Raw genomic sequence first — 15915 nt, 5'->3', positions numbered from 1 at the left:
AGTAACTCAGAGGGTCAGGCAGCATCTGTGGAGAAGAACATGGATAGGTGACGTTTCACAGAGTGCTGGAGTAACTCAGCGGGTCAGGCAGCATCTATGGAGCTAAGGAAATAGGCAACGTTTCGGGTCGAAACCCTTCCGGGTTTCGGCCCGAAACGTTGCCTATTTCCAGAAGGATTTCGGCCCGAAACGTTGCCTATTTCCTTAGCTCCATAGATGCTGCTGCACCATAACTGAGTGGGTCAGGCAGCACCTGTGGAGAACATGGATAGGTGACGTTTCACAGAGTGCTGGAGTAACTCAGCGGGTCAGGCAGCATCTGTGGAGAACATGGATAGGTGACGTTTCACAGAGTGCTGGAGTAACTCAGCGGGTCAGGCAGCATCTGTGGAGGCAATAGACAGGCGACGCTGTGGGTTGGGACCCTTCTTCAGACGGATGGAGTAGGGTGGACGAGAGCTGGACAAGAGAAATGTGGTTGAGGCAAAGGCTGGCGAGTGATAGGTGGATACAGGTGAGGGTGAGGTTGGTAGATGGTTGTAGCGTGTGACAAAGGCTGGAGGTGACAAGGGGACAAAAGGGGGTCAGATACGGAGACATGAGGAGGAATTGAATGTGAAGCCGGATGAGGGATGTGAGTGGGAGGGAATGTGGAGGGGGTTAAAAGGGGAATGTGAGATGAGTGTGGAGAGGACGGAGGGATTGGGAGTTGTGGGCACACCATGCTTCAGATACAGATCATCATTCCCAGGAGTTAACTCAATGGCTGCTGGCCATTCTCACCTACCTCCAGGCCCTTTGATCCAAGTGGTCCTGCTGGGCCTCTCTCTGCAGCCTCGCCCTAAACAGCCAGACAAGAGGAACACAACAATGTCAAACTGCAGTACAACGGGTGGAGCAAAGGGGAAGATACAGAGTGCAGAATATAGTTCTCAGCATTGTAGCGCATCAGTTCCACAGACAAAGTCCAATGGTTGGCTTATAGAACAAGGGGCCAGAAGACACTCAGACAGGTAAATGGATAGGAAATATTTAGAGGGATATGGGCAAAATGTGGGCAGATGGGGCTAGTGTAGATGGGGCATCTTGGCTAGCATGCAGAATTGGGCAGAAGGGCCTGATTCCAGGTTGTATGACTCTATGAGGTTGGCATCATGTGAATTGGACACTACCCTAGCTTATGGAAGGGCCGTTCAGAAACCTGACAACAGAGGGGAAGAAGCTGTTGGCAGTGCGCGCTTTCAAGCTTGTGAACGGGAGCGGGGAGAAGAAGGAATGTCCGGGGTGGGACAGGTTGGCTGCTTTTCCAAAGGCAGCTTGAAGTGTTGATGGAGTCAATGGTGTGAAGCCACTGGAGGTCGGCCCAGTGTAAGACGGGGAGGCCAGCGAGCTGACCGGGAGGGAGTGCATGGTCTAGACGGGGGAGTGGCCGCTGGAGGCCCTGCAGCAGCCTGGGGCTCGACTGGACCGGGCACCGCTCCAGGAGGCCGAGCACGTGGACCGCACGTGGCCTACAGCGGTGGAGCAGCGGCCAGGCCCCGACAGTGAATGTGGTGAACTGGCACCAGGCATGGCAGGGCCAGCATTGTATGCAATGTGAATTCACAAAGGAATGTTTCATTGCATATGTGGCAATAAATTTCATTGAACGATTCAAGAGATAGTCTCTTAAAGATAGCGGAGCCAGGGGATATGGGAGAAGGCAGGAAGGCTGATTGTGGATGATCAGCCATGATCACATTGAATGGCGGTGCTGGCTCGAAGGGCCGAATGGCCTACTCCTGCACCCATTGTCTAATAGAGTGCCGTGTCATGTGTGTCAGTGTCACGTGTTCTGAGGTGCAGTGAAAAGCCCAGCATACGCTCCAGTCATGTCATGCTGCACCTGGGCACAACCAGCAACAAGCCACGCACACGCACACGCACACGCACGCACACTCGCACCCACGCACACACACACCCGCACGCACGCACCCGCACACACACATGCACACGCACACACACGCATACACGCACCCGCACACACGCACGCACACACACACACACACGCCCAAACCCACACGTGCATAGACACACACACGTACGCACACACGCACGCAGACACGTACACACGTGCGCACGCACACACACACACACATGAACAACAGGAAGTGCTACCTTTGAACCTTCACCTCCATTCGGGCCCGGCATCCCGATATCTCCTGGGAAACCCTGGAAAACAGGAAAGGTGTGTAAGGTCAGCACAGTCCCAACAACATCAACACCCTTCATCCTGCATGCAAACCTCCCCATGGTCTGCTGAGGTCCATAACACTCCCAGTCCTCCCCATCGCCACGTCCCACACCCGTAACAATGTCCTCTCTGCCCCCATCCCATCGCTCCATCATAGTTCAGTCTAGTTTATTGTCACGTGTACCGAGGTGCCGTGAAAAGCTTTTTTGTTGCGTGCTAACCAGTCAGCGGAAAGACAATACACGATTACAATCGAGCCGTCCACAGGGTGAAGGCAAGAATAAAGTCCAATTAAAGATAGTCCGAGGGTCACCAATGAGGTGGATGGGAGGTCAGGACCGCTCTCTAGTTGGTGAGAGGACGGTTCAGTTGCCTGATAACAGCCGGGAAGAAACTGTCCCTGAATCTGGAGGTGTGCGTTGGTTTTCACACTTCTGTACCTCTTGCCCGATGGGAGAGGGGAGAAGAGGGAGTGACCGGGGTGAGACTGGTCCTTGATGATGCTGCTGGCCTTGCCGAGGCAGCGTGAGGTGTAGATGGAGGCGATGGAAGGGAGGTTGGTTTGTGTGATGGTCTGGGCTGCGTCCACAACTCTCTGCGATCTCTTGCGGGTCTTGAACGGAGCTGTTCCCAAACTGTTATGCATCCTGACAAAACATTTTCTGCGCATCTGTAGAAGTTGGTGGGACTTGTTGGGGACATTGCTGAACGAAGGAAGTAGAGGCATTGGTGGGCTTTCCCTGCAGGCCATTCCTTCAGCTGCTGGACCGAGTTGTGGAACTTCCTCCCAAAACCTCCCTGCCTCTCTTTCATCCACGGAGCTTCTCCTCTGAAGCTGCAGAAACAAGGAACTGCAGATGCTGGTTAATATATGAAAGGACCCAAGATGCTGGAGTAACTCAGCAGGTCAGGCAGCATCTCAAGAGCACGTAGAGAGGTGACGTTTTGGGTTGAGACCATTCTTCAGACGAAAGAAAGACCTTTATTCAGTCGGAAGGACGTACCTTTAGAAAGGAGATGGGGAGGAATTTCTTTAGCCAGAGGGTGGTGAATCTGTGGGATTCTTTGCCACAGACGGCTGTGGAGGCCAAGTCATTGGGTACTTCTAAAGCGGAGATTGACAGGTTCTGAGTAGTACGGGTGTCTGGGGTTACCGGGAGAAGGCAGGAGAATGCGGTTGAACGGGTAAGATAGATCACCCATGATTGAATGGTGGAGTAGACTTGATGGGCCGAACGGCCTAATTCTGCTCCCATGGCTTATGAACTATCAGTCTAAAGAAGGGTTCCAATCTGAAACGATGTCTGCCTTCAGTCTGAGGAAGGGTCCCAACCCTAAACATCGTCAGTCTATTACCTCCACAGATGCAGCCTGACCCGCCGAGTTCCTCCAGCACTCTGTGCTTTGCTCAAAGGCGATGTCTGTCTGGCCAATGTCCACCAAGATTCCCAGGCTACAGCTACACCCCACATCTATATAGGAAGGAACTGCAGATGCCGGTTCACACTGAAGATAGACATAAAGTGCTGGAGTAACTCAGCGGGACAGGCAGCATCTCTGGAGAGCAGGAATGGGTGACGTTTCGGGCCGAGACCCTTCTTCAGACTGAGAGAATGTCCCCCTCTCCCCTGACTCTCAACCTGAGGAAGGGTCTCGTCCTGAAAGGTCACCCATTCCTGTTCTCCAGAGAAGCTGCCTGTCCCGCTGAGTTAATCCAGCATTTTGTGCCAATCTCCGACATCTGTCCGACTGAAATGTATTAAAGATTTTTGTAAACTCCTGTGCCAAACCTTAGAAGATGTGGAAGCATCTGAGAGCGATCTGGAAGTATTTACATTACAAATGTTCAGTATTTACAGAGAGGGGTCTCACTCACACAGAACAGCACAGGGCATTGAATGCACTAAACTCATAATCCCATCGTTCTATTCATAAACGCTCAGTTTAACACAGCATGGAAAAGGCAATGCTTAATGAGCCCCAGATGAGTCCTTGTCTAACAGAACAATGCTTGGAGGGCATGCTATCTTGTTGGCTAATCTTTGCCAGAGTCTCCATCTCATATACATTCTTGTGGTTTTTCTACACATATTGTCTCCAACTGATGCTCAGATATCCCCACCATTCCCATCAACAGTTTTAGTCACCCTGTCATTAAGCTGGAGAGTGTGCCGAGAATATTTACAAGATTAGAAACATAGACAATAGGTGCCATTCGGCCCTTCGAGCCAGCACCGCCATTGATTGTGATCATCCCCAATCAATAACCCGTGCCTGCCTTCTCCCCATATCCCTCTGACTCCACCAGCCCCTAGAGCTCTATCTAACTCTCTCTTAAATCCATCCAGTGACTTGGCCTCCACTGCCCTCTGTGGCAGGGAATTCCATAAATTCACAACTCTCTGGGTGAAAACGTTTTTTCTCACCTCAGTCTTAAATGACCTCTCCTTTATTCTAAGACTGTGGCCCCTGGTTCTGGACTCGCCCAACATTGGGAACATTTTTCCTGCATCTAGCTGGTCCAGTCCTTTTATAATTTTATATGTTTCTATAAGATCCCCCTCATCCTTCTAAACTCCAGTGAATACAAGCCTAGTCTTTTCAATCTTTCCTCATATGACAGTCCCACCATCCCAGGGATCAATCTCGTTAACCTACGCTGCACTGCCTCAATCACAAGGATGTCCTTCCTCAAATTAGGAGACCAAAACTGTACACAATACTCCAGATGTGGTCTCACCAGAGCCCTATACAACTGCAGAAGAACCTCTTTACTCCTATACTGAAATCCTCTTGTTATGAAGGCCAACATTCCATTCGCTTTCTTCACTGCCTGCTGTATCTGCATTCCAACTTTCAGTGACCGGTGTACAAGGACACCCAGGTCTCGCTGTACCTCCCCCTTACCTAACCTAACCCCATTCAAGTCAAGTCAAGTCAAGTTTATTTGTCACATACACATATGAGATGTGCAGTGAAATGAAAGTGGCAATGCTCGCGGACATTTGTGCAAAAAGACAGACAAACAAACAAACAACCAAACTATAAACTACAAACAGAATCACATATTCTTTTGCATATTAAATATTGTGGGCGGAAGGAAAAACGTTCTGTAGAGTTAGTCCCTGGTGAGATAGGCGTTTACAGTCCGAATTGCCTCTGGGAAGAAACTCCTTCTCAACCTCTCCGTTCTCACCGCATGGCAACGGAGGCGTTTGCCTGACCGTAGCAGCTGGAACAGACCGTTGCAGGGGTGGAAGGGGTCTCTCATGATTTTGTTTGCTCTGGAGTTGCACCTCCTGATGTATAGTTCCTGCAGGGGGGTGAGTGAAGTTCCCATAGTGCGTTCGGCCGAACGCACTACTCTCTGCAGAGCCTTCTTGTCCTTGGCAGAGCAATTCCCAAACCAGATGGTAATGTTCCCGGACAAGATGCTTTCCACCGCCGCTGCGTAAAAGCACTGGAGGATCCTCGGAGACACTCTGAATTTCCTCAATTGCCTGAGGTGGTAAAGGCGCTGCCTTGCCTTACTCACCAGTGCTGAGGCGTGTGATGCCCATGTCATATCCTCAGAGATGTGGACTCCCAGATATTTAAAACAGTTCACCCTATCCACAGGATCCCCATTTATCCTCAATGGAGTGTACGTCCTCGGATGATGTGCCCTCCTAAAGTACATGATCAGCTCCTTCGTTTTTTTGATGTTCAAGAGGAGGCTGTTATCCTGGCACCAGAGTGCTAGACCAGCCACCTCCTCCCGGTAGGCCTTCTCATCGTTGTCTGAGATCAGGCCCACCACCACAGTGTCATCAGCAAACTTAATTATTGAATTGGAGCTGAACCTAGCCACACAGTCATGTGTGTACAGGGAGTACAATAGGGGGCTGATCATCCCCAATCAATAACCCGTGCCTGCCTTCTCCCCATATCCCTTGACTCCACAAGCCCCGAGAACTCTATCTAACTTTTAAATTCATCCAGTGAATTGGCCTCCACTGCCTTCTGTGGCAGAGAATTCCACAAATTCACAACTCTCTGGGTGAAAACATTTTTTTCTCATCTCGGTTTTAAATGGCCTCCCCTTTATTCTTTGACTGTGGCCCCTGGTTCTGGACTCCCCAAACATTGGGAACGTTTTTCCTGCTTCTTGCTTGTCCAGTCCTTTTATAATTGTATATGTTTCTATAAGATATCCTCTCATCCTTCTAAATTCCAGTAAATATAAGCCTAGTCTTTCCAATCTTTCCTCATATTTTCTTAAGTTGCCAGGACCCGCGGGCCTGAGCTACAGGGAGAGGTTTAGCATCCTAGGACTTTATTCCTTGGAGTGCAGGAGGATGAGGTTCTTGTGCAGTTGTACAGGGTCCTAGTGAGACCACACCTGGAGTATTGTGTGCAGTTTTGGTCCCCTAATTTGAGGAATGACATTCTTGCTATTGAGGGAGTGCAGCGTAGGTTTACAAGGTTAATTCCCGGGATGGCGGGACTGTCATATGCTGAGAGAATGGAGCAGCTGGGCTTGTACACTCTGGAGTTTAGAAGGATGAGAGGGAATCTCATTGAAACATATAAGATTATTAAGGGCTTGGACACGCTAGAGGCAGGAAACATGTTCCCGATGTTGGGGGAGTCTAGAACCAGGGGCCACTGTTTAAGAATATGGGGTAAGCCATTGAGAACAGAGACGAGGAAACACTTTTTCTCACAGAGAGTTGTGAGTCTGTGGAATTCTCTGTCTCAGAGGGCGGTGGAGGCCGGTTCTCTGGATACTTTCAGGAGAGAGCTAGATAGGGCTCTTAAAGATAGCGGAGTCAGGGGATATGGGGAGAAGGCAGGAACGGGGTACTGATTGGGGATGATCAGCCATGATCACATTAAATAAGGTCAGCCATTGTCCTCCGCCTGTTCCACCGTTGAGGTCTTGGTTGGATTGCTCTTTGTCAGAGACCTCCCCCTCGACCTTACCGCCATGGGTGGCCCTACCAGGAGCATCGCTCCAGACGGCATCACTCTCAGGATCTCAGGACCACACAAGCTTCTCCACCACGACAAGGTGACAATCCACGGAGAGTCTGCATAGACTATCACAAATGCATCTACACGGATCCCGTCTCCCTCTCATCAACTCCCCCAGATTCTACCCCCCACCCACACACTGGGGGCAATTTACAGTGGCCCATTAACCCCCCCCCCCCCCCCACCTTAGTGTGTAGTCTTTCCGCTGACTGCATAACACGCAACAGAAAAGCTTATCACGGTACCTCGGTACACGTGACAATAAACTCAACTGAATGAAAATGTTGTTAACATGTGGATGGAAACTTGTGGATCACAAGCGACGGCAGAGAGAACGTGCAAACTCCACACAGACAGTGGCGGAGGTGGGGATCGAACATTGGTCTCTAGAGCTGTGAGGTAGCGGCTCAACCCGCTGCTTGACTGTGCCTGCAGCAGTAGCTTACGGCCACAAGGTGGCAGAAGGTGCACACTTGCCAATGACTGCATGGAGCCAGGGAGTTCTGTGCGACCAGCAGAATCACAATGAGCTGCCCGTACATCCACATCAATCTGCCCTCAACTTCCTCACACCTTACACCAGACACTTATTCTTTAGTCACAACAGTGAAACAGCCTGGATAGAGTGGATGTGGGCCCCTCACACTCACCCCCTACGACGTGTACGTGGCACTGAGTAAGGCTGCTGGCCCTGACGGCATCCCCGGGCGCGTGCTCAGTGCCTGTGCTGCGCAGCTGACAGACGTCTGGACTGACATCTTCAACCTGTCACTTGCCCAAGCAGTTGTCCCCACGTGCCTTAAAACCACCTCCATCGTGCCAGTGCCAAAACACTCCACTGCGGCAAGCCTCAACGACTTCCGCCCAGTTGCACTTACCCCCATCATCACCAAGTGCTTCGAGAGGCTGGTCCTGGCAGACCTCAAAAGCTGCCTACCCCCCACACTGGATCCCTATCAGTTTGCCTACCGCAAGAACAGGAGTACGGAGGATGCCATCTCAACGGCACTTCACTCCGCCCTCTCCCACCTCGACAACAGAGACACTTATGTAAGAATGCTGTTCATCGATTACAGCTCAGCATTCAACACCATTATACCATCTAAACTGATCTCCAAACTAGGTAACCTGGGCATCGACCCCTCCCTCTGCAACTGGATACTGGACTTTCTAACCAACAGACCCCAGTCTGTGAGGTTAGACAAGCACACCTCTTCAACCCTCACCCTGAACACCGGCGTTCCTCAGGGCTGTGTGCTGAGCCCCCTCCTCTACTCCCTCTTCACCTATGACTGCACACCTGTACATGGTACTAACACCATCATCAAGTATGCAGATGATACAACGGTGATTGGCCTCATCAGCAACAACGATGAGCTGGCCTACAGGGAGGAGGTCCAGCACTTAGCAGCATGGTGCGCTGACAACAACCTGGCCCTTAACTCCAAGAAAACCAAGGAGCTCATTGTAGACTTCAGGAAGTCTAGGGGCGGCACACACACCCCCATCCACATTAACGGGACGGAGGTGGAACGTGTTTCTAGCTTCAGGTTCCTGGGGGTCAACATCTCCGATGACCTCTCTTGGACCCACAATACCTCTACTCTGATCAAGAAGGCTCATCAGCGTCTCTTCTTCCTGAGGAGACTGAAGAAGGTCCATCTGTCTCCTCAGATCCTGGTGAACTTCTACCACTGCACCATCGAGAGCATCCTTACCAACAGTATCACAGTATGGTATGGCAACTGCTCTGTCTCCGACCGGAAGGCATTGCAGAGGGTGGTGAAAATTGCCCAACGCATCACCGGTTCCACGCTCCCCTCCATTGAGTCTGTCCAAAGCAAGCGCTGTCTGCGGAGGGCGCTCAGCATCGCCAAGGACTGCTCTCACCCCAACCATGGACTGTTTACCCTCCTACCATCCGGGAGGTGCTACAGGTCTCTCCGTTGCTGGACCAGCAGGTCCAGGAACAGCTTCTTCCCGGCGGCTGTCACTCTACTCAACAACGTACCTCGGTGACTGACAATCACCCCCTCCCCCCCCCCCCCACCCCCCCGGACACTCCTCCCACACACTATGTCTGTATTTATGCTAATGTAAATATTTATTCAAATCATATGCTATGTCGCTCTTCCAGGGAGATGCTAAATGCATTTCGTTGTCTCTGTACTGTACACTGACAATGACAATTAAAGTTGAATCTGAATGAATCTGGAGAGGATGTTTCCACTAGTGGGAGAGTCTAGGACCAGAGGGCACAGCCTCAGAATTAAAGGATGTTCCTTTGGGAAGGAGATGAGGAGGAATTTCTTTAGCCAGAGGGGGGTGAATCTGTGGAATTCTTTGCCACAGACGGCTGTGGAGGCCACAAGTCAGTGGATATATTTAAGGCAGAGATAGACAGATTGTTGATTAGTACGGGTGTCAGGGGTTATGGGGAGAAGGCAGGAGAATGGGGTTAGGAGGGAGAGATGGATCAGCCATGATTGAATGGCAGAGTAGACTTGATGGGCTGAATGGCCTACTTCTGTTCCTATGACATGTGAAAATATAGTAGATAGACAGAAAGTGCTGGAGTAACTCAACGGGACAGGCAGCATCTGTGGAGAGAAGGAATGGGTGACGTTTCGGGTCGCGACCCTTCTTCAGACTGTACCTCAGTGTGACCCAAAACCCATTCCTTCTCCCCAGAGATGCTGCCTGTCCCGCTGAGTTACTCCAGCATGTACAGCCCCTTCCTACACAACGTATTGTAGACATGGTCATGTTAATCTGTACAAAGCATTCACACTTTACCTCTGGTCCTGGCAGTCCTGGCAAACCCTGTGGTCCAGTATCACCCATTTTACCCTAGGACAGAAAGCAAGTCTGGTGTCAAACAGGCAGTGAACAAACAAAAATCTGCAGCTGATGCAGATGTGATGTCAAATGTAATAAACCAGAAATTGCAGGATTAGTTCATTCCTAGGAGGAAGAGAGATTCCAAGGGGAGTAAGGGGCGGCCGTTGCTGACAAGGGACAAGGGACGTCAGGGACAGGATAAAAGTTAAAGAGAAGAAGTGCAACGTAGCAAGGATGAGCGGGAAGCAAGAGGATTGGGTAATGTTTAAAGAGCAACAGAAGATAACTAAAAAGACAATACGGGGAGATAAGATGATGTGGGAATGTAAACTAACCAAGAATATAAAGCAGGATAGTAAAAGCTTCTTTAGGTGTGTGAAGAGGAAAAAAATAGTTAAGACAAATGTGGGTCCCTTGAAGACAGAAACAGGTGAATTTATTATGGGGAACAAGGAAATGGCAGACGAGTTGAACAGGTACTTTGGATCCGTCTTCACTAAGGAAAACACAAACAATCCCCCTGATGTACTGGGGGACAGACCTAGGGTGATGGAGGAACTGAAGGAAATCCACATTAGGCAGGAAATGGTGTTGGGTAGACTGATGGGACTGAAGGCTGATAAATCCCCAGGGCCTGATGGTCTGCATCCCAGGGAGTGGCTCTAGAAATCGTGGACGCATTGGTGATCATTTTCCAATGTTCTATAGACTCAGGATCAGTTCCTGTGGATTCGAGGGTAGCTAATGTTATCCCACTTGAAGAGGCAGGAGAGAGAAAACAGGGAATTATAGACCAGTTAGCCCGACATCGGTGGTGGGGATGATAATGGAGTCAATTATAAAAGATGAGATAGCCGCACATTAGGATAGCAGTAACAGGATCGGTCCAAGTCAGCATGGATTTACGAAGGGGAAATCATGCTTGACTAATCTTCTGGAATTTTTTGAGGATGTAACTAGGAAAATGGACAAAGGAGAGCCAGTGGATGTAGTGTACCTGGACTTTCAGAAAGCATTTGATAAGGTCCCACATCGGAGTGGGCAAAATGAGGGTACACGGTATTGGGGGTAGAGTGCTGACATGGATAGAAAATTGGTTGGCAGACAGGAAACAAAGAGCAGGGATTAACAGGTCCCTTTCAGAATGGCAGGCAGTGACTAGTGGGGTACCGCAAGGCTCGGTACTGGGACCGCAGCTATTTACAATTCTCAGTGTGAAAAAATATTTCCTCATTTCAGTTCTAAATGGCTTACCCCTTATTCTTAAACTGTGGACCCTGGTTCTGGACTCCCCCAACATCGGGAACATGTTTCCTCCCTCTAGCGTGTCCAAACCCTTAATAATCATATGTTTCAACAAGATCATTAATAATCTTATATGTTTCAATGAGATCCCCTCTCATCCTTCTAAATTCCAGAGTGTACAAGCCCAGCCGCTCCATTCTCTCAACATATGACAGTCCCGCCATCCCGGGAATTAACCTTGTAAACCTACGCTGCACTCCCTTAATAGCAAGAATGTCCTTCCTCAAATTTGGAGACCAAAACTACACACAATACTCCAGGTGTGGTCTCACTTGGGCTCTGTACAACTGCAGAAGGATCTCTTTGGTCCTATACTCAACTTCTCTTGTTATGAAGGCCAACATGCCATTCGCTTTCTTCACTGCCTGCTGTACCTGCATGCCTTACTTTCAGTGACTGATGTACAAGGACCCCCAGATCCCGTTGTACTTCCCCTTTTCCCAACTTGATTCCATTTAGATAATAATCTGCCTTCCTGTTTTTGCTACCAAAGTGGATAACCTCACATTTATCCACATTAAACTGCATCTGCCATGCATCTGCCCACTCCCCCAACCTGTCCAAGTCACCCTGCATTCTCATAGCATCCTCCTCACAGTTCACACTGCCACCTAGCTTTGTGTCATCTGCAAATTTGCTAATGTTACTTTGAATCCCTTCATCTAAATCATGAATGTATATTGTAAATATCTATGTAAAATAAGCATGAGATAGTTGTACAAGACATTGGTGGGGGTGTACTTGGAGTACTGTGTTACGCTTTGGTCACCCTATTGCAGCAAAAATGAATGAAGCTGGAAAGGATGCAGAGATTTACAAGGATGTTGCTGGGACTCCAGGATCTAAGCTTCTGGGAGAGGTTGGGCAGATTAAGATTTTACTCCTTGGAGATCTTGAGGGTAACAGTTAGGGTGAATACAGTCTTTATCCCCCAGAGTAGGGGAATCGAGAACCAGAGGACATAAGTTTAAGGTGAGAGGCCAAAGATTTAATACAAAGCTGAGGGGCAACCTTTTCATACAGTGGGTGGGTGTACGGAACGAGCTGCCAGAGGAGGTAGTTGAGGCAGGGACTATAACAACATTTAAAGGGCATTTGAACAGGTACATGGATAGGACAAGTTTAGAGGGATATGGGCCAAACGTAGGCAAACGGGACTAGTGTAGATGGGGCATGTTGGTCGGCATGGAGGAGTTGGGCTGAAGGGCCTGTTTCTGTGTTGTGTGACTAGGCGAATGAAACGCACCTGTGGTCCTGGCTTCCCTCTCGCCCCAGGTGGTCCCGCCAGGCCAACGGTGCCCTTCAAAGACAGCCCGCACAATTGGTGAATACACACGCCCACAGTCACCCCCCATCAGACAGAGAGGGTGGTGTCCAGATCATCACCGCAGACACTTCCCAGCGCGACACTCATTCACCCCCCACACACCCCCCCCCCCACAGTGCGGCACTCCCTCACCCCCCCCCCCCCCCCCCCTCACACCCACCCCCCCCCCCCCCCCACGCAGCGTTCCCTCAACCCCCCCTCCCATAGTGTGGCGATCCGTCAATACTCCCCCTCAGACAGTAACAACTACATTAAATGAGAGAAGGGTAACAGGAAGACGGGGCGGAGGGTAACGGTGAGGGGGGGGGGGGGGGGGGGGGGGGGGGGGGGGGGGGGTGTGAGCGTGTACGTACCCGGTCTCCAGGGAATCCTCTCTCTCCCCGGAGCTCCCAGCAATCCCAGATTGCCCTGGATAACATCATCACAATCAACACACCAATCCTCACACTGCATCAGCAGAGAAGCAGCTCACCCCCCCCCCTCCACCACCCCCCTCCCCACCCACCCCCCACTTCCATTCCCACCCCCCCCCACCACCACCCCCCCACCCCCACCCCACCCCCCCTCCCCCCTCCTCTCCCCCACCCAAGAGGAACCAAAGACTGCCTTCCCCACACAGTGGGAATGTTGATTCTGCAGTGTGAGGATGTTCTTGTTCAATTCTATCGTGTGTTGTGTTCTTTTATTCGTATGGCTGTATGACAACTCAAATCCCACTGCACCAATTGGTGCATGTGACAATAAATGTAACTTGAACCTACAAACCCGCACGTCTGGAGTGTGGGAGGAGACCTGAGCACCCGGAGAAAACCCATGCAGGTCACGGGGAGAACGTGCAAACTCCGTACAGACAGCACCTGGAGTCAGGATGGAAGCCGGGTCTCTGGCACTGTGAGGCAGCAGCACTACCCGCTGCACCACCGTGCCGCTATGGATTTGCCTCCTCTGATGCTGATGTTGTTAATTTGCAGAGCAAATACTTTGGAGCTTTGGAAATAATCAGTGAAAGTGTTTCGTCGGAGCGAGGGGTCGGAATCAAAGTATATCAAAGCTGCATCACTCCCTGGCTTCCTGGAGGGTAATGTGTTTCCAATTGATGTTGGAATCAAGTGGAAATGTTAGCGTCCGCTGGAAAGCACTTTCACAAGCAGATAGAAGTCGTGAATCACTGCAGCGGCTCAGCGCTTGTCATGTCACTGCACTGAAGTCACTCTGGGACTAAAAACTCCTTCCACATGCCATCCCTCCCCTCTCCTGACCTCTCCACACACTTCACAACATGCTGCTGCCCTGGGGATCAGAGTTAGACTTCCACTGTCTGTCTGCCGTTATACAAGGCAAAACCTTCTGCTGAGACACACATCAGAAAATCCAGCCAGCACCATCCCAATGCCAGCTTCTGGTTCAGGTTTAAATTTAATATAGACAATAGGTGCAGGAGTAGGCCATTCGGCCCTTCGAGCCAGCACCGCCAATCAATGTGATCATGGCTGATCATCCACAATCAGTACCCCGTTCCTGCCTTCTCCCCATATCCCCTGACTCCGCGATCTTTAAGACCCCTATCTAGCTCTCTCTTGAAAGTATCCAGAGAACCGGCCTCCACCGCCCTCTGAGGCAGAGAATTCCACTGACTCACAACTCTCTGTGTGAAAAAGTGTTTCCTCGTCTCCGTTCTAAATGGCTTACCCCTTACTCTTAAACTGTGGCCGCTGGTTCTGGACTCCCCCAACATCAGGAACATGTTTCCTGCCTCTAGCATGTCCAAACCCATAATAATCTTATATGTTTCAATAAGAATCCCTCTCATCCTTCTAAACTCCAGAGTATACAAGCCCAGCTGCTCCATTCTCTCAGCATATGACAGTCCCGCCATCCCGGGAATTAACCTTGTAAACCTACGCTGCACTCCCTTAATAGCAAGAATGTCCTTCCTCAAATTAGGAGACCAAAACTGCACACAATACTCCAGGTGTGGTCTCACTAGGGCCTTGTACAACTGCAGAAGGATCTCTTTGCTCCTATACTGAACTCCTCTTGTTATAAAGGCCAACATGCCATTAGCTTTCTTCACTGCCTGCTGTACCTGCATGCTTACTTTCAGTGACTGATGAACAAGGACCCCCAGATCCCGTTGTACCTCCCCTTTTCCCAACTTGACACCATTCAGATATAATAATCTACCTTCCTGTTTTTGCTACCAAAGTGGATAACCTCACGTTGATCGGCATTAAACTTCATCTGCCATGCATCTGCCCACTCCCCCAACCTGCCCAAGTCACCCTGCAATCTCATAGCATCCTCTTCACAGTTCATCCTGTCATGACCCTGTTACTGACATGTGTACCGAGGTACAGTGAAAAGCTTTGTTCTGCATGCTGTCTAACCAGATAGGCTGGCACAGTGGTAGAACTCCCCTCACAGTCGGATCCTCCCACATCACAAAGACGTACAAGTTTGTAGGTTAATTGGCTTCTGTAAATTGTACCTAATGTGCAGAATAGAAATAGTGTACGGGGTGACTGTGGTCGGTGTGGACTCGGTGGGGCAAAGCTTCTGCTTCAACGCTGTATCTCTACGTTAAACTAGACTACATCAAATAATACTATACATGTACATTAATATAATCAAGTCAAACACAGGTACAATAGGTTCAGAAGTTCATACTTCCTAGGAGAAGAATTAGGCCATTCAGCCCATCGAGTCCACTCTTCCATTCAATCCTGGCCAATCTATCTATCCCTCTCAACCCTATTCTCCTCCCTTCTCCCCGTAACCTCTCCCACCCGCACTCAATAATTGCAATAGTACAACAGTACTGTCATAATCCCAGACATCCCACCTGGTCTTTCCTTATTTCTTCAATCTTTAAATAGTTCAATTGCTCAAACAGTCCATTTATTTTGTTTCACCAATCTATCTGTATCCACCTATCGCCTGCCTGTCTTTGCCCTCCCCACCCCTCTATTCCAGATTACCCCCCACCAAATTCCATCAACTTGAAGAAGAGTCATCTGCCCATTCTCCTGCCTTTGTTCCTCCAGCACATTGTGTTTTACTCCAGATTCCAGTATCTGCAGTTAATTGTTTCTCTCATTCTGTCCCTGTCTTTGTTTCACTTTCTGGACTGCATTTCACATGGATTTCAATATTCTCTCTGGCACTTCCTGGTTTGAAAATACCATGGGGAAGA

General features: G+C 49.9%; 1 protein-coding gene across 1 annotated transcript in view; it reads right to left on the bottom strand.

Annotated features, from left to right (window-relative positions):
- The window catches only part of LOC129694054 (collagen alpha-1(XXIV) chain-like), a 173158-nt gene that overhangs the window by 72520 nt on the left and 84723 nt on the right, over positions 1-15915 (bottom strand). The window contains exons 18-21 of the mRNA XM_055630779.1: positions 12642-12695; positions 10046-10099; positions 2158-2211; positions 788-841 (exon numbers count right to left, since the gene is read on the bottom strand). Of these exons, the coding sequence (XP_055486754.1) occupies positions 788-841; positions 2158-2211; positions 10046-10099; positions 12642-12695 (216 nt within the window). The remainder of the gene's footprint in view (positions 1-787; positions 842-2157; positions 2212-10045; positions 10100-12641; positions 12696-15915) is intronic.

This window comes from Leucoraja erinacea, unplaced genomic scaffold, assembly GCF_028641065.1.
Source record: "Leucoraja erinacea ecotype New England unplaced genomic scaffold, Leri_hhj_1 Leri_52S, whole genome shotgun sequence".
NCBI lineage: Eukaryota > Metazoa > Chordata > Chondrichthyes > Rajiformes > Rajidae > Leucoraja > Leucoraja erinaceus.
Note: the sequence above shows the minus strand (reverse complement) of the source record. Positions and strands in the feature narration are given on the sequence as shown.